The sequence below is a fragment of the Micromesistius poutassou genome (genome assembly GCF_964030765.1).
Source record: "Micromesistius poutassou genome assembly, chromosome: 20".
NCBI classification, from domain to species: Eukaryota; Metazoa; Chordata; class Actinopteri; order Gadiformes; family Gadidae; genus Micromesistius; species Micromesistius poutassou.
Genome location: NC_140290.1, coordinates 1,248,515 through 1,272,829, shown reverse-complemented (window position 1 = coordinate 1,272,829; position 24,315 = coordinate 1,248,515). Strand labels below are relative to the sequence as shown.

The 24,315-nt window shown below is 47.2% G+C and overlaps 1 protein-coding gene across 1 annotated transcript in view; it reads left to right on the top strand.

Annotated features, from left to right (window-relative positions):
* The window catches only part of trappc9 (trafficking protein particle complex subunit 9), a 149,757-nt gene extending 126,533 nt beyond the window's left edge, over positions 1–23,224 (top strand). The window contains exons 22-23 of the mRNA XM_084484762.1: positions 20,931–21,154; positions 22,508–23,224. Of these exons, the coding sequence (XP_084340888.1) occupies positions 20,931–21,154; positions 22,508–22,696 (413 nt within the window). The 3' untranslated portion in view covers positions 22,697–23,224. The remainder of the gene's footprint in view (positions 1–20,930; positions 21,155–22,507) is intronic.
* Positions 23,225–24,315: the final 1,091 nt, after the last annotated feature.

Genomic DNA, 24,315 nt, shown 5'->3' with positions numbered 1-24,315 from the left:
TAGTCACCTCTTTAGAGGTTGGACTTAAATGAGGCCCACAGAGTGTGGAGCACGGATCAGTTATAATCATGCAAGGCAAATGCATTGCACATGGCTTTGATATGCAACACAAAGGTAGCAACCAATTTCCTTTGAAATAGCAAGTGAGAGACCCATCCTATCCAGGTGTTGTAAAACTATATATATAATAGATATATCATAGACCAGTGTTTCCTCTATATGCATTCAGCAGCGGCTCACCGCCGCTGCTGGATTGTCAACGCCACTGCAAAAAAATAAAATTGCAAAAAAATATATATATATTCTATTTTTTCTAAGGCTTATGATAAATATCAAAGAAATAGCTGAAAATTAACATAAAAAATGACTTAGTTTCTGCCAAGTTCAAGGCACATTTGCACAATGATCTGGTCTCAGCAGATACCTTGACTCTGTTGGTTGTTATGTCATATTTGGAAGCTCAATCTGTAAATTTTTCCCAAAAAAATCTCACCAGAAGAAACTTTTTCAAAATTTTCTTATTGACAACAATAGATGAAATATGTTCTAAAGTTTGTTTTGCAGTCAAGTGTCATTTTATTTCATATTTTTTAATTACCCATTGATATGCACTCCGACCGCCGGCGTACCACGCGTGCACCGCCCAGGTACAACAAAACCCTTTCCCCCCGCTGCTGAAAAAAATCCTAGAGGAAACACTGTAGATCAAATCAATCAAATCAAGATGATATACAGTACATTTACTACTCCTCGTCTTCTTCGCCCTTTTGCACGTAACATTTATGACTCATATTCATTTTGTGAAGACAGACTTCACCTGGCAAGCTAATGTCTGAAGCTAATTCTCCACAGACTTTGTATATTCAGAATAATTTAGGAATGAACATTATTGTTTTCAAGAATGAACACGCAACCAGTACTGTAACACCAAGGCCTGCCAAATCCTTCCAGACAGGAGAGTTACATAGTAATGAAGGTTGGAAGTCGATTTATACCTTTGAAGTCCCCTGCAGAGTGTCTAGCCAGTGTGAATCATTGGGAAGATGTGCATGACAGGCATCCATAAAATAGAGTCTCCATAGAGTATCTTTTGGTATTCTGTAGATCTGAGTCAAAAACTTTCAATAGCTTCCAAACGACAAGGTCGCCTTATGGTTTTAATGCACAGCTGTTTCTGAATATTAATGAACTGGAACTGGCTGAAAACTGGCTGTGATGCATTGCTTATTTATAGAACTTATACTATAGGCTGATTCCATTCAAAGATCAAAGAATCTCATTGCTGGTGACATAATGCTTAAAACCAATATCTGTGTGTTTTATGTTTAAAAGCTTGGATATAACTGATTCTCTTCCTGTGTAGTGCAACAAAAACCTCTACAGGAAACATTTTCCAAGAGAAGAGTAGAGCGAAAAAAAGGCTGCATGAATAATGCAGCGTCCTCCAGTGACCGGTTGGCCCAAATGAGATCTGTGCTGGGGGAACGTGATAACTGAGTCATCTGTGGGGGGGGGGGTAAGCACAGCCAATACATCTGGAGAGGTGGGGATGATGAGGCACACATGCTGCAGGTGCTGGCCTACCTCACTCCCCTGCTCTGAGCCCAGAGGCTAATAATTACAGTGCCGGCACCGAGGGGCCCCTGCCACCGGGCCCCGGGTGCAGACACGCTCCCCCCTCCCCTTCTCGCCGGGCCAGCCTCCTTAAAGAGCGGCCCTGGGAGCGCGCGCTCCCTTTAACCCCCCCTGCCCCCGGCGACGATCAGCCCACCAGCCGCCACCTGCTGCCCCACTGTCAAACGCCCCCCCCGCCTGCCCGCCCCAATAACCTTCGCCCCCCCCCTTTGTCTCTCCCCTCCGCCCACCAGTGGCAGAGCGGCGCTGACGTCAGCGTACTGTAATGGAGTAATGAGCCCCTGGGAGGCACGGCGCGCTGCTGCTGCTGCTGCTGCTGCTGCTGCTGCTGACTCCATGACTCACAGGGTCCGCCAGCCCTAAACGCCGCTCTCTGCCGCGTGAGGCCGGCGGGCCGCGTGCCAACACCGGAGCCCGGCCTGCCTCGCCGCTAATTAGCCACTTTGCAAATCACAGGCCGACTCTCCCGCCGCGCGGGGGAAACGGCGACAGGCCCTCGGAGGAGGGGAGGCGGAGGGGCGGAGGGGCTCGGCCGCCTGCACTCTGCGGCGCTTGGCTAATTGGCACACCTGGTGATAATGAATCTGACCAGCGCCACCCCCACCCCCGGCCCCGTCCCCCTTCCACACATGTCTAGCCCATGCTCCGACTGCGTGGAAGGACGGAGGGCGGCGGGGTGCAGCGGGATACCATCACTGGGGGGTGTCTGGGTCACCACTGCTTCCCCTTCACAATGGAGCTAGAAGGTGTTTATTTTGAACAATTGCATGCTGTTTGTGCTGCGCCTTTCTGTGGTGAATCGCACTCAGGCGATTAAAACATGAATAGAAAGGGCTGACAGGTTTGTGTGAACGAAACAAGCGGGACCTGTTCCTTTCAGTCCTTTCAACTTAACCCAATCCCCATAGCTGCTAACCTGTACAGTAGAGAATATGCATGCATTACAGAGTGTAGGTTGAGTTCTTGGGCAACGCCGTGCTAACCGACTTGGTCCCGTTGGAGTGTGTGTGCTCATTCAAGGGAGCCCACCGAGGCGATCGGGCGCAGTAATTGTCGTGCTTTGGAGCTTTTCGAACAATGAAGCGAGGAAATTAGGATGTGTCGTCTGCGTGGAAACATTTACACGTGTCACACAACACGTCTCTCCCAGCGTGCACCTGGGTCCGCGAGTGGCTTATCGTCACGGCAGCAGTGTACTACCCCCGGTGAGTCGCCCGCTAATGACTCAGCCTGCAGCCCTTTGGTTTTTCGCTGCATTCGATTATTTCCCCCTGGTTTAGGACTGCAGTTGCGTTTGTCTTTCTTATATTATTGCATATTAATATTTAAGAGTATAATGGATGTGTTGGATCCTCCTCTGCTTTTCTCCATTGGTTTGTTTCACTTGTTCCACAAACAAAGAGCCATATCTCTGCCACGTTCGGCGAGGCGCTCCGTAAAGAAGAGCCATATATTACAGTTGCAGGCTGTGGTATTTTTTTTTAATGCAGCATTGCGTATGTTATGAATTAATAAATCCCGCCTCGGGAATTATTACCCATGCAGTGTTTTGAACTAGCCCCCACACATGCTTTTATGACCCTAGTGCCCCATTAAGAATAAAACTAGTCTATAAATAGCCTCACGTGTAAGTCTGTGTAGGCATGAACACGGAGGCCGCTTCACGCTCACCCCTTCCTTCTTGTCCGACTGCGTCTGTGTTTAAGTTGAGAAAGAGGAGAGATGATTGTCAATCGACACAGTCAGCAGAATGTCTGTCAGGTCACAGAGCCAGCGGGTATGGGCGGGGGGGGGGGGGGGGGGGGGGGGGTACAGTGACAGAGTATAGCGAGTGTCCATCACTGCAGTGCTATCTCCACTGATGGGCCCATTGCATATCTGAATGGTGCCATGCAGGGATCTGCCAGGATGATCTGGTGGAGGGATGGAGCACCAGGGAATGAGGTGGCCTGGGTGATGTTGGGGAGATGCAACAAATAATAATATGTACATTTGTCTACAGGAGGTGGCATTTGGAAGGATGAAAACAGCTCTAGCAAAGGGGTATATACACACGTTTCAAGTTGCCAGTTGTACGAATATCTTGTGGGGCAACTTCGGAAGCCTTTGCAAGAAGATATTTAGACATGATACAGTATAAGCCAGTGAAAAGATAAAGCAGAACGTTCTTACACCACAGTGGCAATATCCCTAAGAATGCCACCTTAAGGGAATTGAGTCAATATGCCAGTGAAATAAAACTAAATAAATGATGACCTAATTAAATATACAGCCATGCAGGACATAATTGGCATACCGTCCACTACGTTGCATTACCTGGTCAATAATTCATCATTAATAACTAATGATGATAGAACCCTGAACGTATATTCCAAGCAACTGCATGGCAAAGTATGCAAGTGGTACGCATGTACCGCATATCTGCTTACACCGGAGTGGACTTAAAGTATTGATGAGCAGGAACTTTGGCGGGGAAAAAGATGAGTGAGTGTGCTTCTTTGATGGTCCGTCTTTGATTAGGAAATGGGGATGAGAGCCAGTGGGTTTGTGGTGAGAAACATGCAGTACCGTCGAGCAGAACGCTTGCATAGCCTTTCACATGCCCTCCAGACATATCTCGGAGCTCCGTCAGCATGAGGATCGCACCGCAAGGCTGCCAGTGAAGACGGCGATGCGCGTGGCGGCAGCGCTATTCTTAGGAGCAGAACAGTGCTTATTTTAAGTCAGTCGTCACTGACTAAGTCGAACCTCCTGTTCTCGCTTGTTTCCTTGTGATATTAATCTGTTTACTTGATCAATTGACTCCTCCCAAAAGACTAAGACTATAAATAATAAAGATTATACACTGTATTAATTATTCAACGTGGAGGCAGATTGAATTTAGTTGGATTTTGACAAGCGTTTCGATTTAGATAAAGAACAAGAACAACGAGTCTGGGCTTACTTCCTCCCTGTCGGTTGCCAGCTTTAATGTCTTCGCTTTGTTTACCGCTGGCAGACTGCCGCCGCGCTGACACAGGACCTCAAATGCACAATGTCTTGCTTCCGTACCCTGAGAGAAGAACAGACAGTATATCGTCTGACATGATGACCTCAGCACAATGCCCCTCTGGGAATTCAGGTGGACTATATCGACTCTTTCATTAAAAAGACAGACAGCCAAGCACTAGAAAAATATGTGTGTGCGTGTGATCAAGACTCACCTGGCCACGCTGCATGACACACTATTCCCTGATGATTTCAGCTTTCTGATTGCTGTATAACGTCATCATTAGGCTCGGCAGTGTTTCTGTCAAACTCCTAAGCAAACGCCCATAACCCTGTGGGACTGCCATGGTTTTTGTGAGGCAATATGTGAGCTCCCCTGCTCACAGCACCATGGCTGTTATTGATTGCATTCACATTGTTTTCACCAGACACTGTTGATGCAGATCTTTGCAAATGTTTCGGTGACATTTAAGTAAATGTTATCAATTATCAATTAAGTAAGATGTGTCAGTTAAATTGAGGATTTTTCATGCATGTTTTCTTTTTGTGTGTTATTATTTACACAAACGAAATAGACGAACCAACAAATCCTAACGCTTGACGAATGATATGGATGCCCAGGATGAGGCCATCATCCCCAATAGTGCATTGTGGGTGTGGTACCCACGTGTTGCTCTGTGGTTCACTCAATGTTTGTTTGCTTAAATTGACACTCAGTTCAGAACATTTGGGACACATGCTTATTCTGTGTTCTGTGGTTGACAAAAAAGCTTCTGCAGCCCTCGGTAAAGTCGGCTTCCCTCGACACGTGGCCCATCTGCATGTTGAGAGGGGCGATTGGGGGCCATTCCTGTGTTTCTATATGTCAACCCTGAACCCCATTGGCTGCCTTGTCTCGCCAATCTACGTGGTCAATGCAAAGACGACGCTAGACGATGCCTGTTAATGGCAACGAAACGGTGCACAATGACAACAACAACAGCAGAAGGGTATGAACGCCACCCACCAGCCCCTAACTTGATTGATATGCAGAAACGAGGGCTGCCAGATGCTCCTAAATGGATTCAGAGGAGACGGGACAATAGCAGCGCTAATTAATGTGATTACGTCCCTTTCTTCGTCCCCCATACGTCTCCCCCTACTGTCCGTCAGTACAGTCCGTCCATCCGTCCTCCTCCCGCTCTCCCCTACCACGTACACCCTTGGAAAGGCTTTCTGTCCTTTTTACAAAAATATTGCAAAACTTACAAATGCATGGGTTGACGAGCTGGGCACAACACCCTGTACTCTTCACACGGCCGTCGTCACTGGTGCTAAACGGTGAAGGAGAGGCTGAGAGTCAAAGGGTACTGCATGCCCGGGGGCCTTGTGGTCTGACCTTCTGCGCTGCCCACAGTCTCTCCTCGGCCCGCTTTGCTGCGCCACAGATGGCCCTGCCAATGGATGATACTGCCCTTCATTTCTGAAAATGAACAAACAACCCTTTTGTGCCCATGTTGGATTGTCTCCATTCAATTGGCGTTGAGTTTAATCTAAATCCTACTTCCACATTGAAGTAGAAACAGGCCCAGTTTAATATCACTGGCTTTTACACATTTCTTTCGCTCTTTTACATTTTTTATGTTGTCATACCTTTTTTGATTGAATCCAGGTAGACTTTACCAAAGCGTGCAAAATTTTACCTGCCCTAGCCCCATAAAAGCACCCTATCATCCTGCAGCATGTATCGCTGACTCTCATTTATACTTTTCATCAAAGACTTGGCTAGATAGGACGTACAAAGGGTTAAACCACTTCTGAAGAGGAATTCTGATAAGTCTTTCTCCTTTTTCTTAGATCTGTTAAAACTCCAAGTAAGCCATTTGTTTGAGGAAAGAGCCTAGAACAAAACTTCCGATACCCTCATCCTAGAGACCTTGTTCTGATTTGCTTTTAAAGAAATCTGCCTGAAATATTCCCCTTCTGAGGATAAGCGTGTCTTCATAATTCCAAGTAGCTGAAGAAAATCATCAGATGCTTCGAGCTGTTGACAACCTACGTACCACGGCCCGCCATGCAGAGACGCGCTGACTCAGACCTGATCCAGAGCTTGGGTGTCTAACATCGTGTCAGGAGCGTGGTATACAGGGGGTTCACGCTGTGTCTGGTCTCCTCACTGTCCATTAATCCTCTCTTAGCCTCTTGTTAGCGTGTCTCCATCCTAACAGGCTTGCATGATACATCACTTTTAGTTTCTTATTACAGCACCTCTTAAATCATTGAGCAGGTTTTGGTAGTTGGCTAGCCCCTCGTAGGCCGATTTTGCTTGATTGAGCGATTGAGCTATTTCTGAGCCCACTCTCACACGACATGTATTCAGACTGAATAATTCATCAACACAAGGACGGTTTGAGCACAAAGAGAAAATGATTAAAGAATTGACTTTGGTATTTTGTCCGTCACCTCATTTCTGTCATGTCAACGGGCAGACGTTGTAATATATATATTGTATATACAGTGGATATATATTGAATGTTTGAGCGCTCCACTTTGTTACAGAATGGTGTGTTTCATCAATCACATCATGGCTACCAGTTGATTACCTCATTTGATCAGCTTAATGTTGATCAGTCTTTACTGTAAACTGAAGGTAGTGAGTGACCTCGGTCGGATGCTAAACAGCAGATATTGATCTGCATAGAAACCTGATTCTGGGGGGAAATCAGTGTCCGTGGCAAATCAACATGAGTGAAATCCTGAAGTGTGTCGGGGATGTTGGAGCCCTGCCCCTGTCCCCACGGAGTCTCTGGGCCCTCTGCGTGGCGGGACCTTGGGTCCATGCACCTATTAATTGCATGAAAAGCAGGCAAACCTAGCCCATGTAATTAAACAGAGACTCAGGGCCCTGGGGTGTGTGATCTTTCTCTGTATTTTTTACAGTTGATATGCACCCCTGACTTAAGCTTCAGGCAAATATTTCATCCTATTATAAGTTGTGTTTTATTTATATCTTATATTTGTAGCTCTTGAAGTTAAGGCTGGCATTTTCCATAAAAGAAAAAAAAAGAAAAGCTGGGAAAATGACAGTAATGGCCTTTGCATTTGCAATACAAACATTGCTTGATCTCATATTGCATATTTGGTAATGACACTGTCAGGAGTGACTACATTTCACTACTAAGCTGATGAGAAGGGCCTCAAAGTATTTCCATAATGTCTTTATCTTTCTGGTCCTGGATGGTCTAGCCAGCCCCTCCATTGATCCCCTTCATCAAAAAAAGGGACACATTTTCAACGGTTTTATCATGTCACATCAGATGCGTGCTTTACCATTAAGTCTGTGTGTTCCAGGTCTCTGTTGCTGTGAGCCTTGACGAGGTACTGACAGGTTTTAGACCAAATGGATAAAATGGAAATGTCAACTTAAATGGTACATTTGTAATTTGGTTTAAACCCTTTGTGTGTGCGAATGTCAGTCGTGTGCCTTACAGTAGTCATCTTTAGATGACACTTTTGACAAATTCTACTTGAATGTGAACCTTGTTGGCTCATTTTCATAGTTATACATATTAGTATAAATAATAGTACATATAATAGGTCTGTAATATAGTTTCACAAAAACCCAGACCAAGGGATATTCTGAATTGTAAATGTCAGGTTTTTGATCTGCACTTTTGCTGCCAAGAGCCGTTTTACCTCCAGCTTTTTAAAAATGTTTTATCAAATTGCCTCTTTGCTTTTCTTTTCAAGGTTTTGATGAAATGACAGCAGCAGGTTAAATCAAAACGTAGATATGGATTGACATATTCTCCAATAGCGCTGTCTGGGCTCCTTCAATGCCCACTAATCTCTTACCATTAATCTATTACTGCTAGAGTCTCTCTGGCACCAGCAGCACAGAACGGCTTAGTCTGCCCATACTGTTAACCTCTAGATATTTACCACATCCCTGTCTATCACTGTACAGCCCCTTCCGAAAAATGTGCGGTAGAACCTTTATATAACCTTTATTTAATAACACTACTCCGTGCGCGATGGGGAGGTTGGAGAGAAAAGCTGAGAGCTGTCTCATGTTAACTGCCACGAGGATATGGCCAAAAGCCTAGGCCTCACAAACTGTTGCAATGGTGATTAACCATCTCTACTTGGTACCACCACTGGCCATGGTGGTGTATGTACATGCTCTCATATTCACATGCATAACACTTGACTACTTTTGCAGGATGAGTAGAAGGATGATGGAGTGGAAGTGTGATCCCGAGGATAAAGACACCGAGTGATGGATAGTCTGTGTTTGTGTGTTCGCGTGCGTGTGTGTGTGTGTGTGTGTGTGTGTGTGTGTGTGTCAAACAGAATCACTCGGTGTGCCGTGGGGATGATTGAGTCTGGCGGTGGCTAAGTGAGAAATGGAGAAGACGGTCTGATGGACAGAGAGGCTGCACGCCCAGGATTTAGGAAGTTGTCTGAGTGATCCAGAGAGCGACGAAGAGGAGGAGGAGGAGGACAGACGGACAGAGGGGGAGCGTGCGCTTCAGTGGCGTAATGAAATGACCGGAGGTGTGAGGTGACGTATAGAGCGCCGCTCTGCAGGGGTCCATCGAGAGGCGGCCCCGGCCCTTTCGCGCCGTGCCATTGGACAGGCGTTCCCATTGTCCCTCCTGTACATCGTGTTGGATGAACCTCAAATGGCCGGGATCGATTTGACAGCGTGGAAACGATAGGCGATGTGCCCGTGCTGTGATAACGGCAACGCTGGTGATATTCCCCCGCCATGATCACTATCGTATTCTTTTTCCAGTCAGTGCAAGCTTGTTTCCGCATGTGTTTTCACAGTCTGTCGCTCCCCGTGCTGATCATAAACCAGGGCAGAGCCACAGATGTAGAGCAGGTAGTTCCTTTAATAAGCTCTGCTCCCGCGGTGCCCTCTGACGTCTTAGTCCCGGGTGATGCTCATCAGTGCCGTGCGTGTGTGCTCTGATCCTCTGGGTACCCCTATCTCTAACCAAGACCACCCCCCCCCCCCCCCCCCAGCCACGACGCAGTGACCCTCAACGGTAAAAAGGGGGTCGCCCCGTGCGGGACGGAACGCTGGCCGGGGCGACCCGACCTCCTGATGGAGGGAGGACTATTGTTAGTGCTTTGCCCTTGGTTCCATGAACATCCTTACTGTACTGACAGTTATGTATTGTTTCACCTTCTTCAGGCAAATGTAGTTATTATAAGTCACTTTGGATAAAAGCGTCTGCTGAATGCCCTAAATGTAAATTAAATCTGAATATATAACTGTGTTTGACTATACTGGTGGGCAGCAGGTTGTCAGCATGTAAAAGCTTGACCTCCCCATGACATAGTGATATGTGCACTGCAATCAGCAGGAGGACCCATTAAAAGCAGGGTATGACTATACAAATGCAACCGATTGAGAAATAGCTAGAGAGAAACGTCCTTACTGGACTTGCTGGGACACACACACACACACACAGCATACCCATGCAATTACACAAAGATAAATCTGACCTACGTTATGTTAGTTAGTTGTTCATGGATCTTTTGAGGTAATGGTGCCACGCTCAATATAAACCTTTCTCAAACGAAATGACCACTTTGTTAACAAAGTAATATGGAGGATCTTGGTGGAGCAGACTTGTTATGAGCTACTAGGCTCTGCAGAGCAAGGTTTAATCAGAGGACATTAGTTGCATTGGCACCAAAGCCACTTGGCTCTTCGATACAGTCCTGTTAAGGTGAACTGAATGGCTTTACCTGATTGCCAATGACTGGTGTGAGCTAGACATTGATCACTGACGCCGCATGTTGGGCCAACTAATAACCTTGGGAGTAGGTTTGCTGTCTCTCGCCATTTTGCTATCTGGTGCCCACAGCTCAGATTACTTGAGCCCTTCCCATCCGGTCAATTTACCCAGAAATCCATGCATCTCATCAGCTCCCGCTGTGGTTTTCTTCCCTTCTCCTTTCGGATGTGTGGTGTTGAGGAGGAGCGCATTGTTATTCCCTCAGTGAGATCACGCGGTGAGGCGATACCATCGCACCTGTAGGTGGATAGATGTGGTATACAGGTGTGTCATATACAATATTAATCCTTTACCACAAAGCGACACTGTGCCCACACAGAGGCCGTCTGTTTACTCCCCCTTTTCTTCTCCTTGTGCCTCTTCTTTATCCTCATCAACCGCCTTCCATGGAGGCTACAAACGGGAGTCGTGACCATATTGCTTTCTAGAAAATGTGAAATAAACGTGCGTGCCACCGCTTAGTATCTCTCCTACGCAGGTGTCGAGGGAGATTGGCAGGTCCGGTTGAGCCACCTTGTTATTTGCATATATTACAGAATGTTGTCTTGGCTGCGGGCCCACCTCCTGCTCCTCTGGTTCATGCCTGGGAAATCCTTGTGAGTTTCTACCTCCCACTCCATGACAGGCACACATGCAGCACAAGGAATGGGGGGGCTGGAAGTAATGATAGGTGCATCCACCCCCTGATAGAATAGTAGCAGGCTAACATAAGGAGGATGCGCTGTTGCGCTAAGTTTGCCACATTTGGAAATGGCTGAGCTATAAAATACGGAAATGGTTCTTTTTTTAGGTGCTGCAGTAATACTATGTCATACTTATTTGCACAAGCATTGTTTTTTGAGTCCAAAACTAACTTTTAGAACTGTGTGTTGTACCTTCTAATAAACTGTGTTTCTAACTGCCGGGGCTGAAAAAACGACTGGACGAGCAATTGTTATAATATATTGCTGAATTGTTTTACTTGCCAAGTAAGTCTTGGCAGGTGACCGATGTTAATTTTGCGCCCTGTTCTTGACCATTCAACGCCTAAAACAAGAATAACTGTGGAATTCATAATTCATGAAGTTGGGGAGAAAGGTCAACATTATCTCTTTTGCAAGCATTTCCATGCTGATGCTAATTTGGTGTCAAAATCCTATCTTAAAAAGCTTCTGTGTTCTCTGTGGCCCACAGCAGCTTGTAACACTACACACAAAATGCGCTGCGTTGTAACAGGTGGACTGCTGCATATCGAACCTCCTCAGTCTCATTATAGAGGCCACTTCACCAATACCACTGCATCCGAGCATTCCCTGCCCATTTGATTGTATCTTTAGAAATGGATGCAGTGCCAGCTCTGCTCTGCCCACCACCATCCCCCGCCAGCGGCCCGGTCCTTCCAGTGGCTGTTCCCTTTAATTATCCTCAATTTGGATGTCCACAAAACAACTCAATTAGCCAAGTTACTTGACCTCAATTGGCACAAAGATGTGATCAGGCACAAAAAGGCCTGATTTATTGTAACCTTTTTTCCCGAGGTAAATATATTCAATTTGTGTGGTATCCAGGGAAACAAAGTCCAAACTACAACGCAGGAAGGGCTGGAGGAGCTGGCAGGTACATGGGTTTTACGGTGCAGCCTGTGACCGCGCTCATGGGACGGCCATGTGGCTCCGTAGGTAGAGTGGGTTGGCTGGTTACCGGATGTTTGCTAGTTCGATCCCCTGCACCTCCCTGCTGAGTGTCCGTGAGAAAGCACCTCACCCTAACTGCTCCCGACGAGCTGGCTGTCGCCTCGCATGGTTGACTCCGCCGTCGGTGTGTGAATGTGTGGATGAATGGGTGAATGTTAGGCAATATTGTAAAGCGCTTTGAGTGGCCACTGGCTCGAAAAACACTATATAAATGCAGTCCATTTACCATCCATTTACCAATGGAGGCCACAGCGGTCCGCCTCTGCCCTGGGACAGCAGAGGGCCGTGGTGTGACCGGGCACGTTGGATTAGGTTTTCTGTTCTCGTCTGATGATGTGAGAGAGGAGAGAGCTAGGTGGAGTCCTTTCAGTGCAGTGCTTGTCCATACGCTCAATCAAGTGCCCCCCCCCCCCCCCCACACACACACACACACACACACACACACACACACACACACACACACCGTCTGGCTTGGTCAAATATTTGTCGGGCGATAAAGGCTTTTGTGTTCCATCGAAACCATCCTCGCCAACGGCGATAGTGCACTCTCTCCACACGTGTGGGGCACTTTGGGTTTCTCTCCTCGCCGTTGGGCTTTTCATTTGAATTTTTCCGCAGAGTAGATATTGGGCTTAGCGCAGGAGATCATCAGCCACTTGTGTTTGGCTGAGTGACTTCTCTATGTTTGGGTTTGTCTATATGCCCCAAAAATTGTTTTCCATCAGCCTCCTTCAACGACTCAAAAAGCCACCACTACCAGCAGAACTTTTATTACTATATTATTACTATGATAACGTCAAAAGGAATCTATATTTCACTTGTTCCTCCAGAGACCCCAATAATGCATCTAAGTGAATGCAGACGGGTTGTCTTACATGGTCGCACTGTACTATTTAGCAAGTGTAATGAGCTACGGTGCATCTGTGTCTTATACCCTGTTCCTACAAGAGCGGGGCAGTATCCAATTAATTATAATGATATATCTCTCTGCCTTTTAGGCTCAAAACTCTGGCAATAAAAAAAAACACAACTCTCTGATTTAATCAGATGTGTTCTGTTCAAAAGGGAAGTCATTAGAGAGAGGACTGTAAGAGAGTTTGATGTTCAACCGTGTATGAAAAACTGTCCTCACCTCTGTCGAGAGATGGCTTTGGCGATCCGCTGGGAGATACAGGGATGATGATGATGGTGGTGGTGGTGGTGGTGGTGGTGGGCCTTCACTGACTTCACTGAGGATTTCTAAGTGACTACATAATACAACAGTCACAACGTACCCCAGAGACTAAATGAAAGCTATTTTTAAAGCTTCAGTTCTTGGCTTGAAGAGGGGGAGGACTAAGTGTGGCGGGTGTGAAACATACATTAAACCCCCCCCCCCCCCCCCCCCCCGGAGCAGCCCCTAAAATCTATATTTCATGTTCAGGTTCATGGCCTTCTATAACACACCGTTTTGATATGGCTGTAGTTACTTCAAGTATGTGTGGGTTTAAATGTACTTGCATATGCAGAGGAATATATATTTATATACATGTTAACATTTAACCTCTACATATACCACCTTTTAATCGATGCACATTAAATCTAGTGTTTTTTGAAAATGAGTTGCTCTTAACGCTATTCTTTGAAGTATTATCTCAAACATAGCCAATGTGTGTTATATTTTCAAGAAGCATTTTTTAAGATTATTTTTTTCCCTCCCCGTTCTTCTGTTCAAGGACATTTACTGATATTGTCTTAGAGAGAAGCTGCGTCACGGTGCAGTGTGATTATAATGAAGTTAAACAAAGTGGCTCCTCCCCACTCTCCTCTTCCCACCATGCTGAATCATTAAATAGATGTCTATTTCAAAACCTATCATGTCTGGCAAACATGCAGTGCCTTCACACACCCATGCAGGGGAATATTTCTGTGCGTGATGTGCCTATGAATTGACACTTCAGCAGAAATGGAAAAGACACTTGTGTTGTGTGTGTGTGTGTGTGTGTGTGTGTGTGTGTGTGTGTGTGTGTGTGTGCAGGGCTTACAGCACCCAGGTCTCATCAGAATGGCATTTGATTGTCGAGGTACAAATCCTCACACACCCCTTCCGTCGTAATGACACATATACAAACCAGGCCTTTAAGGGGCAATTCTATGCAATTGAAATGTAAGAAATAATATTATTGATTGATTATATGCTCTATTTATTTTAATGGATACTGACAAGGGAGAACAACAGTGAAATAACCACGGCAAACGCACAATATTTCACCACTATTGCGACTAGCACTGGAGTAATAATCACCTATTACCATCTCCAGGTCCTGTTCCAAGTCCTCCACCCCCCCTCATATCTCAGTCTAAACCAGCCTTCACCCCTCCCCCTCCCCCTCCCCCTCCCCCTCCCCCTCTCCTCTTCTGGTGAACCTGCAACGCTGTGGAACTAGAGGTGATCCGGGTAAAGATAACTCAAGTCGAGCTCACCATTTTTCTTTTTATCGAGATAGATTTAGAGTGACTTCACTGCGGCCCGGAGAAGGAAAAACTCCCCATCATCATCATCCAGCCATCAAGTCTTATTAACATCAGGAGTGGTGCTAGATGATGACTCAGCAGATATCTGAGGCCTGGTCACACCACCGCCCGCGTCCCGCCTGACATTACTCAAAGTCACTGGGTTGGGACCGACCAACCACGGGTCATGTAATGAGATTTCGCCCTCACTTAAGACGCTATAACATCTGACCGCAGAATAAATCGAGTTCGGGCCTGTCGGGAGCCGTGCGTGTGTGCGTGTGCGTGTGTGCGTGCGTGCGTGTGTGTCTTGTTCACATATAGGGGTGGGGGACCAATGGTTAGTTTTAACACAGATCAGTGCAGCACGAGGCGTTGAGACGTGGACCTGTGGGCTCGTCTGGCCTTGAAGTCAGACAAAAAGGAAACGCAAAGTCGGCACTCTGAGAGAACCAGCCTCGGCAGGGCAGGCGTTCAGCTCATGGGTCTGGTGTCAAACCTGGCCAGCCAACAGACATCCATTCAGCGCTTTGAACTGATAAGACACGTTGTTTGGTTTTAAAATTGAAGAGAGCTGCTGACATTTAAATTCCATCGCTTTTTTTTTCGAAAAACGTCAAACAAAGCCCTAATCTGATACGATGCGGATCATCTGAGTGTGTCGTATTCAAAATGGAGACTCCGAGCTAGTCTGCTACGCTCAGGCTAGTCCACTACGCTCAGGCTAGTCCGCTACGCTCAGGCTAGTCCGCTACGCTCAGGCTAGTCCGCTACACTCACAGCTAGCAGCGGCGCAAGGGAAGGCTTCGACGCTCAGCTCAACGCGGATGCTAAAAGTGCTTTGTTTCATTTGTGTTCTTTGAAGAGTGATGTCGTTCCAGAACCTTCTTTATGCCCTGCTCAGTAACCATTGTGACGGGTGAGGTTGTACTGTTTTATACATGTGATTCTACACAGAGCCCTCAGCTATTTGTTGGTGCTGGTGAGTGTGTGTTAATATTAATGCATTCATTATACGCACCTTAATAGATCATTAATTATTGCTGTGCTCTCCCTCTGACCCGCCCGTTCACCCTTTAGCCACAGGAAAGTCTAACCTCATTTGCAGCTGTTGCAACACAGGTTATTGTGTGTGTGTGTGTGTGTGTGTGTGTGTGTGTGTGTGTGTGTGTGTGTGTGTGTGTGTGTGTGTGTGTGTGTGTGTACCTGTGTGCACTTGCTGTATCTGGTAAAAGAGGCAGATTAAAGTATTTTGAACAGGTGCTAAATCATGACCATTCATTATTTAACAGAAAACTGTGAGTGGTTTTCCCCCAGCCTAGCATATTGAAGAATAACCAAACCGTGGAGTCAAATCACACAAAGGGGCCTTTGAAACAAGCAACGTTTTGTAGTTTGAATGGATAAACTACAGCCTATGATCACTCTCACTGGGGCCAATCAGAATCAAGCTATCACCATCTCCTATGTTTAGGGCTGTAACCGAATACTTCGTTTCTGAGTTCTCGGTTGCTTTCTTCGAAGGACGAGGTAATGATATTATGTGCTGTTCTAGCAACATTCGTAACCTCAAGTATGGGAAATGTGTTGTTACGCCCAAATAACCTTATATGCCATGGCGACCACACTAGCTAGCTTTGTTTGAAAAAAATCGATATCTACGACATTTGTTGTCACAACAGTCAACAAGGGACATTCCGTCGGTGGAAAATATCGCAAATCAGCTGAGCTTAAGGTGACATAAACATCTGCTGCACATCAAACAAGCCTCCAGATGGACTGTGATTAGGCAGGGCGCTCATAAACGAGGCTGGGGACGTAATATCTGCCCATTAAGGCTCATTTTGTTTGTTTTCCATCAGGATTGACTGTGTGTCCCGTTGTACATACGCTATAAATAAGTGGAGAGCTTACCGCGAAGCAAATCACAATAAAGCCGGCGCTACCGTGCCGTAGCGAGGAAATAAATAAAAGATGCTCACATGTTTCCGTTAAGCGGGACGTGAGTCGGAGAGAGACGCGAGCACAGCCAGCGACGGCGGTGCGCCTCCTCCTGCAGTGTGTGTGCGCTTGTGTCCACAACACGCAGCGTGGAAACACACACACACACACCTTCCTGGATGGGGAAGGGACTACAGGAACACAGCGAGTGGTTGTTATGGGAATAATTATACAGGGAGGGGGGGGGGGGAAGAGAGTGAGATGGCTTGTGGGTGGCGGGGGGGGGGGGTGTGTCAGAGACTGCCGGGTTATTTTTAGAACGGCAGTGGCACGCGGCACAACCTTTTTTTTATTAAATTCTTTAAAAAGGCGCTCACATCGTCATCCTCCGTCTCCTCCGTCGAAGCGTTGCGCGGCGGAGCCCCCACCTCCTCTGCAGAGCACGCCGCCCCCCCCGCCCCCCGCCCCCCCCCCGTCCCCTCTCCAGGCCTCTGGGCAGTCCTTCCCCTCTTCCCCCGGCTGGAGCACACAGTTCACAGTTCGGCTGACTCGTCGGCTCGCACACCATAAATAACTACAAACAACATGGCGCCCGGGTCCACGCCGCGCGGGGCCCCCCGCCGCGGTGGCGGACTCCACCGGGCTGCGTTTGATTAGCGTTAGCCCCGCAGCCCACTGGTTTGCGAGGAGGATGCGATGGGAATCAAGACGGGCCAAAGCATCAGCAGGACTTTAACTTTGTGAAGCTCGGGGAGTTGCAGGTGTTACCGCAGCAGAATGCCTTTTGATGTCACTTTAGATAGTGAGATTTAATTAAGATATGTCTGCCGTTAATGAGCTGAAAGTGTCAAGACGAGAGAGAGAGAGAGAGAGAGAGAGAGAGAGAGAGAGAGAGAGAGAGAGAGAGAGAGAGAGAGAGAGAGAGAGAGAGAGAGAGAGAGAGAGAGAGAGAGAGAGAGAGAGAGAGAGAGAGAGAGAGACTCTTTAATCTCTGGATGGAGGTGTGTCGAGCGGTTCAGCTCTTGCTCTCTCGCCTGTTAGGAGCCGGGGCCAGAGCCCGGTTGCCGTGGCGACGGCTGCCGCAGTGCTTTGCCTCCGCAGAGTGTGGCTGGTCTGGCAGCTGCTCTGCTGTATGCCAACATTAAAGCCAACCTGCTCTCAAGACCCACACCCGTCCAAGCTAAATGTGTTACACAACACACACACACACACACACACACATTACACGTCGCATTAGCTTTCCAAATGAATACAATCTGCCTTATCGCCTCTGGTCACAAAGGCTGCAAAAATGCATGTCACAGCCTCCTATCGAGCCAGTACCAGACAACACACACACACACACATCTGGACCCCCCCCTCTCACCCACAAGTCTATTGCCGTTTACCTAGCTCTGAGCTTTGCTGTCTGCTTCATAAGCAGCTCTGACACCCTGATGTGTGTGTGAGTGAGGGGGAAGATCATTGAGTTTAAATCCGTGGGCCAATCTCCCCTTATCTAATCGGTCTCGCTCCTCATGAAGTGGCCCAAGGGGCCCGATGTGAACCAGGGGCCCTCCAAATAACGTGCCCCCACCCAGTCTGTTTCCGCACCACACCCTCCAAACTGCACCCATCCCTAACAGGAATCAAAAGCTAAAAGCTAACCTTTGTTTAGAGAGGGAGAGAGAGAGAGGGATTATATTGACACAGGACGATAAAGGTCAAGATGGTAGCCCGTATGTTGTAGCGCTTTCACCAGAGACTCTGGGACAGGAGTGGGTAAAAGCCCCGTCCCTGCTCAGCGCGCTGAGCGGAAAAAGAATGTCCCATATCATTAGGGATCAGTCGCTTTCAGACCCTCTTTCTCCCCTGCCACGGTCGCTCGCAGTGAATTATGGGATGTCTTCACTGCGATTGTCTGTCGCTGCGTGTCGCTGGGGTGCGTAGAATGAACCCTATCGCCTTTGAGGGCTTGAAGAGGCTCGTCAAACCCAGGTGTGCTGTGAATAATAGCACACAGCCATGCCTTATTGACGCAAAGCCAGTTCTGTGTGTGTGTGTGTGTGTGTGTGTGTGTGTTCAAATGACAATTTTCTTTACTTACTCTAAATCTGCATACATATTTATCTTTCCCCCTTTCATATGCCCCTTGTAGACTAGCTGTAATTCACACATCTCCTAGCAACCAGACGTTGAAGAACCTAAATATAACTACCTGGGAAGGTGGCGTGTTAGACTGTGAGGCCCAGCTGACTATGACATCACACTGTGTGTGCGTGTCTGTGTGTGAGTGTGTGTGCGTAAATGTGCGTGTCCCTCCATGTGAACTGCGTAGCGCCCCTGTTTTTTTTTTAACCAAAATGCTACGTGGGTTTGTGTTCAAACGTGTTCCGTAGCGATGACCTGCACGCGGCGGCCATTGTTGTAGTCCACTACCTCGTCCACACACAGCACACAATCACACAGGCCGTTTTTCTCATTGATTCGCCTCATTTGTCTATCGTCGCCGCTAGGACGTACACGCCAAGCGCTGCTTTACCGGGGACCACACATTAGGGGTCAACCGATACGGAGTTTTTAGGGCCGACGCCAATACCGATTTTTTCATCAGCCTTAGCCGATGACCGATATTGCTTCTGCTCCTTCAATTGACATCATAGAAATGACACGATGATGATAACAAATGTTACGAGTCTCAATTTTTAAAAAGGAACATTTATTGAACTGTCTGTCTGTAAATCATGCCGGGGGGGAAAAAAATAAGAATAAAAAAATCTGCGAACATGTGTCGGCCGATGCGGATACACATGAAAAACACAAATATCGGCCGGCCGATATATCGGTCGATCACTACCACACATTGTGTGGGATCACATGAGCACGTCCTGCTTCCTCTCGTCGTGATCGGCTGTGTTGCAGCGTGTGTTGTCTGTGCGTTTGCCCGTCCGAAAAAGCAACTTCCTTTGTGCCGTCGCCTCTTATTGTTCTCGCGTATCCTTTACCTCCATGCTGTTGTCATGAACATGCCTGGCGCAGACACAGTCCCACCGCTGCTTATTCTGGGATGTCACTGTTACTGTGTTTGGAGTGTGGCGTTCCACCCCTAGCGCAGACTAGAGCAGCGGTCTGGTGCTGAATGTCACCCTCCTGTTGCTGCTGGCTCCCCGGGGCTCCTCGCTCTCCCACTGCCACAGCAGTCACCATGCTCGCACGCCCACCCCGGTTCTGTCTCTCTCCTGGGGGGTAAGGAGGGCAACAGGTGCCGTTATGCCATTAAATAATAAAATACAAAATAATCAATGATAATTCATGAGAAAAACAACAAAACTCATGTTTGGTGAAATGGAGCCTAGAATAGTAGAATTAATATGGAGAAGGGTGGATATAGCGTGCGGTGACACATTAGCTGCTAATGAATTTGGCTGGCAAGGTGTTTGTGTGTGTCGGAGAGCGTACGTGTGTGTGTGTGTGTGTAGGTGTGTGTTTGTGTGAGAAAGCGTACGTGTGTGTATGTGTTTCTTTACACGTGTGTGTGTGTGTGTGTGTGTGTGTGTACAAGTGTTTGAGTAAGAGTGTGTGTGTGTGTGTGTGTGTGTGTGTGTGTGTGTAGGACCTGGGGGTGGGTAGGGCTTTGGGCATTCTTGTTGAGACGGGCGATGACATGAATGTTGCGTGCGATGGTCAGCCTGTTGTCATCGATGTAACAAGCCCTTTGTTGTGTGTTTGTGAAGTGTTTGTTAGTGTTAGGGTCTCATTCTTATTTTCTTCCTGTTCCTTCCCCACTCTTGTTCCCCACTCTTCTGTCTCTCTCCCTACGTCTCTTTCTATTTTCCCCTCCAACTCATCTCTCTGTCTTTCTCTTTTTTCCTATTTTTTTCGTCTTATCGTCTCTCCCTCTTTCTCTCTTTTTCTCAAGTCAATTCAATTCAATGCGCTATTTGGGCAGCATGGAAAATGTATGTTGTTGTTGGCATTGCCAAAGCATGTCAGAGTAGCATAGTGGAGAAAAAACAACAAATATATTTAGGTATACCATTTAACAACGTTAAAATGCAAAATGTATAGCTATACAGAGGTATACCATAAGATTGGATTGTTTAATCCCAGGTTGCTTAATAGCAAAATCTCTCTCTCTCTCTCTCTCTCTCTCTCTCTCTCTCTCTCTCTCTCTCTCTCTCTCTCTCTCTCTCTCTCTAATTGCCATTTTAATTTACCTAAGCTCTAAAGCACTTTGGTCATCCCTGGTTGATTTTGAAAAGCGCGCTTTAAACAAACTGTCTTGCCTCTCTCCCTCTCTCTCTTGATCTTTTCAAATGGAACGCGTTTCAATGTCTGCCTCCATCCATGTGGTCGAGGAGTAAACCTCATGTAAAGAACGAGCTGAAAACAACCCAAACCTCTTCCCCCCCCTCTCCCCACCAATCAGACGTGGCGGTGAGCGGCAAGCCGTGTGACTGCGACGTGGTGGCCCAGTGCCGGGTGGGCGAGGCGGTGGAGCTGGAGGTGCGGCTGACCAACCGCAGCCAGGGCTCGGTGGGGCCCTTCGCGCTGACCGCCGTGCCCTGCCAGGACTACCAGAACGGCGTGCTGAACCACGAGCTGCAGGACGCCGTCACCTTCATCGGCTCCAACACCTTCCACATCGACGCCGTGAGTGGTGGTGCCTACAACCCGTTTGGGTTTTTGTTGTCTTCTACTTCCTGTTGTTCCGTGTGTCCGTGGATCACTGTTGTTATTGAATTATTGTTTTTATTTTTTATGTTTTGATTTTTGGTGTGCCCGTGTCTCAGTGTTGGAATGGTGGAAGGTTTTCAATTTCTGCACCATATGTGGGTGTCAGTAGTCAAGAGCAGTTCCCTAAAGGTTTTGAGGCCAATTCTCCCAAAAGTGGGCGCTATAATTCGTGGTCAACGATCAGCTCCACCGCCCCATGCATATACAATTCTGAAACTTGGTGTACGTGCCTTATTTCACATGCTGAAAACGTTTGCCTTTTGGACCCACAATGTCCGTCTAGTTTTATTTTTCTGTACAGAGACATTTTCGTTCAAGCTTAAAAAATGTTCTTCTAAATAACAATTGCCCTAATTGACACAGTTTCGTAGACATGATCTATAGATGGGTTTCATCTTACAGTTAGAATGGATTTTTGATTAAATGGCAGAGTTATGGCACATTTAAGAGGTGCACATAGAAGGTACCTCCCTTAACGTGTAAAAAGTCGATATCTCAGTCCATGACGTCACTGTGAGTAATTCCTCATAAGCACAATACACCACTTTGCCTATAGGGGGAACATCACACATAAACAGCATCTACTATTAAAGTGTGTGTGTGTACTTGTCTTTGTGGGTCCGTGTGTATGTCTGTGTGTGTTTGTCTGTGTTTGTGTCTGAACGTGTGTATGTGTGCATGTGTAAAATAAGACGCCCCTGTGGGAGTTATAGTTGCATCCAGAAGTAATGATATATCATATTTTATATATATTTTCTCACTCACATTCAGAATAATGCATTAATCCCCAGGCATTGTTTTGCTGGGTCTTCTCAAGATGGAAAGGAATGGGCAAATAAAAAAGAACAAAACGAAAATAAGTGAAAAATACTAAAGTACGGCAAGCCTATAAAGAATATCGAAAAAACATAGACAGAAATAACTATAAAAACATATGTGTCTGAGGGAGAGTGGGCGGGGGACACAAGCACTTGCTGTCTACTGGTGTCATGGTGAAACCAAAGGAATGTTAAAAAATATACTTTTCATGTATATCACAAGTAAGCAAAGTAGTGTTCTTATAATCTAAGCAAGTTGCCCAGGGCCACCAGACCACCAATCAAACGCCTCGGCCGACCCACACCTCTGTTCCACCTCAACCAGCCCGCTTGTCTCTCCACACATTAATCCAGCATTCCCTCGCCTGACGCTCGCCACCCTGGCCCAGTCCGGTGGTCACCCCGTAACAAGGCGGTAGATGATGACGGTGGTCTCGTGCTGTCCCTCCAGGTGAAGCCCCAGGAGAAGGCTGTGTGCGCCGGCGCGCTTCTCTTCCTGTGCACCGGAGACTTCTACCTGAACATCCGCTTCCAGGACGACTCCAGCAGCAGCGGCGGGCGGGAGCTGCCCCTCTCCTGGTTCTGCCTGCCCAGTGTCCACATCAAGGCCCTGGACACCCCGCCCGAGGCCGGGGCCTGAGGGGCCCCGTGGCGGGCGGTGCCCGTCGCAGCACACTTAGATGAGGTTGCTACGTTCTGTAAATACAAAAGCCGTGTTATGGCAGTCCCGTGTAAATACTGCCTCGTTGAAGGGTGTTTGGGTGTGTACACATGAAGAAGCAGAATCCGAAAAAATAGTGTTTAGCGTCGTTTCAGTGGGAGGACCCGAGTGAGCGCTGCTCATCAGCGGTCAGAGGCCTCGTGAATGTTTGTTTGCACCGGTTTAAGCTGAGGTTTTATCTGGAGGCAAAAGCACTTGCTAAATGACCTTTGTTTTACATAACTGTGGAATGAGAAATAATGCCCTTTTGCATCAGCAAAAACACTTTCTCTGTGGAGAAAGTGTCCTCGTGGGCAATAAAATTTCTTCAGGAGGAAAAAGAAAAAAAACAACCAAATGTACTGCATACTGCAAAAAAAATATTATTCACCCTTATTGTTCACCACGGAGGATAACTCAACTGTTGGACTTGGTGCGTCATTTGTAAATAAATGCTTGGAAAAAATAAATAAAGGCAAACTTGGTTTATTTCCAATATTAATGTGATATCAGTACCCCCCCCCCCCCCCCCCCCACCCTGTAGGTAGGTTATAATTGTTAGATATCAGATAAGCAGTGCTTTCTGCTGTGCGCTGCAGGATTCCCTGTGAGTTTCGGGACCTGGTGCCTCTCTGGGTGGGCTACCAGATGGTGCTGGAGGAGGGTTTGGAGGGCCAGACGGGCCGGCTCATCCCTCTGGCCTGGGTTAGGCCCCAGCACACAGACTCCTGTCCAAAAGCAGCCTTGTCTTCGGGATGAGACGTTAAACCCAGGTCCTGACCCCCCCGCGCTCACTGAAGGTCTGACCCCGGTGTCCTGGCACGTACACCAACATGGCTCCCCTAATCATCCCCCGTCTCTGGTTGGATAGTTCCATCACTCCTCCTCCTCCACTGTGATACCCGGTGTGTGGTGAGCGTTGTGGGGGAACCAGGGTGTGCATCACCCAGCACACATAGTGGATGAGCTGTCACAGCCTCGCTACCCACCATGTTATGTGCCTTGGACAAAAACGAACGATATATAAATTCAGTGATTTCTTATTCTTCTTAACTGCTCCAGAATAAGCTCCTGTGCACACCAACAGAGGGGCAAAGGGGCTCATAAAAACTCAAAGAAAACCCATATAGACCGTGTGCTCTCTCTGAGTCAGAGAGGGCAGCGTGGGCCATGGATGGTTGGCTGGCTGGAGATGAAGAGATGAACATTGGGTGTGCAGCCACGAAAATACACTCCCACCACACCTCTGGTCACCTCCAGGAGGGGTGATAATGTATGTGGATGACATAATGCCACAATGATGCAACGAGGAGAGGTGAAACTCAAAATACTGTTCATTTGATAAATACATGTATGGTATGTCATCACCTATGTAATACAATGGACCTTATTCCTTCCATATGCCATTGAATTATCGGACAGAAAAAGGCTGGCCTATATACCCCCCCCCAGTTGTGTTTTCTCTCGCAACTTCCCATATAGTTCTCTGGAGGGTCATGCCTTAAAAAGGATGGGAACCCCCAGCATTATTGTAAAGAGTTTAAAGCTACATTTTGAAA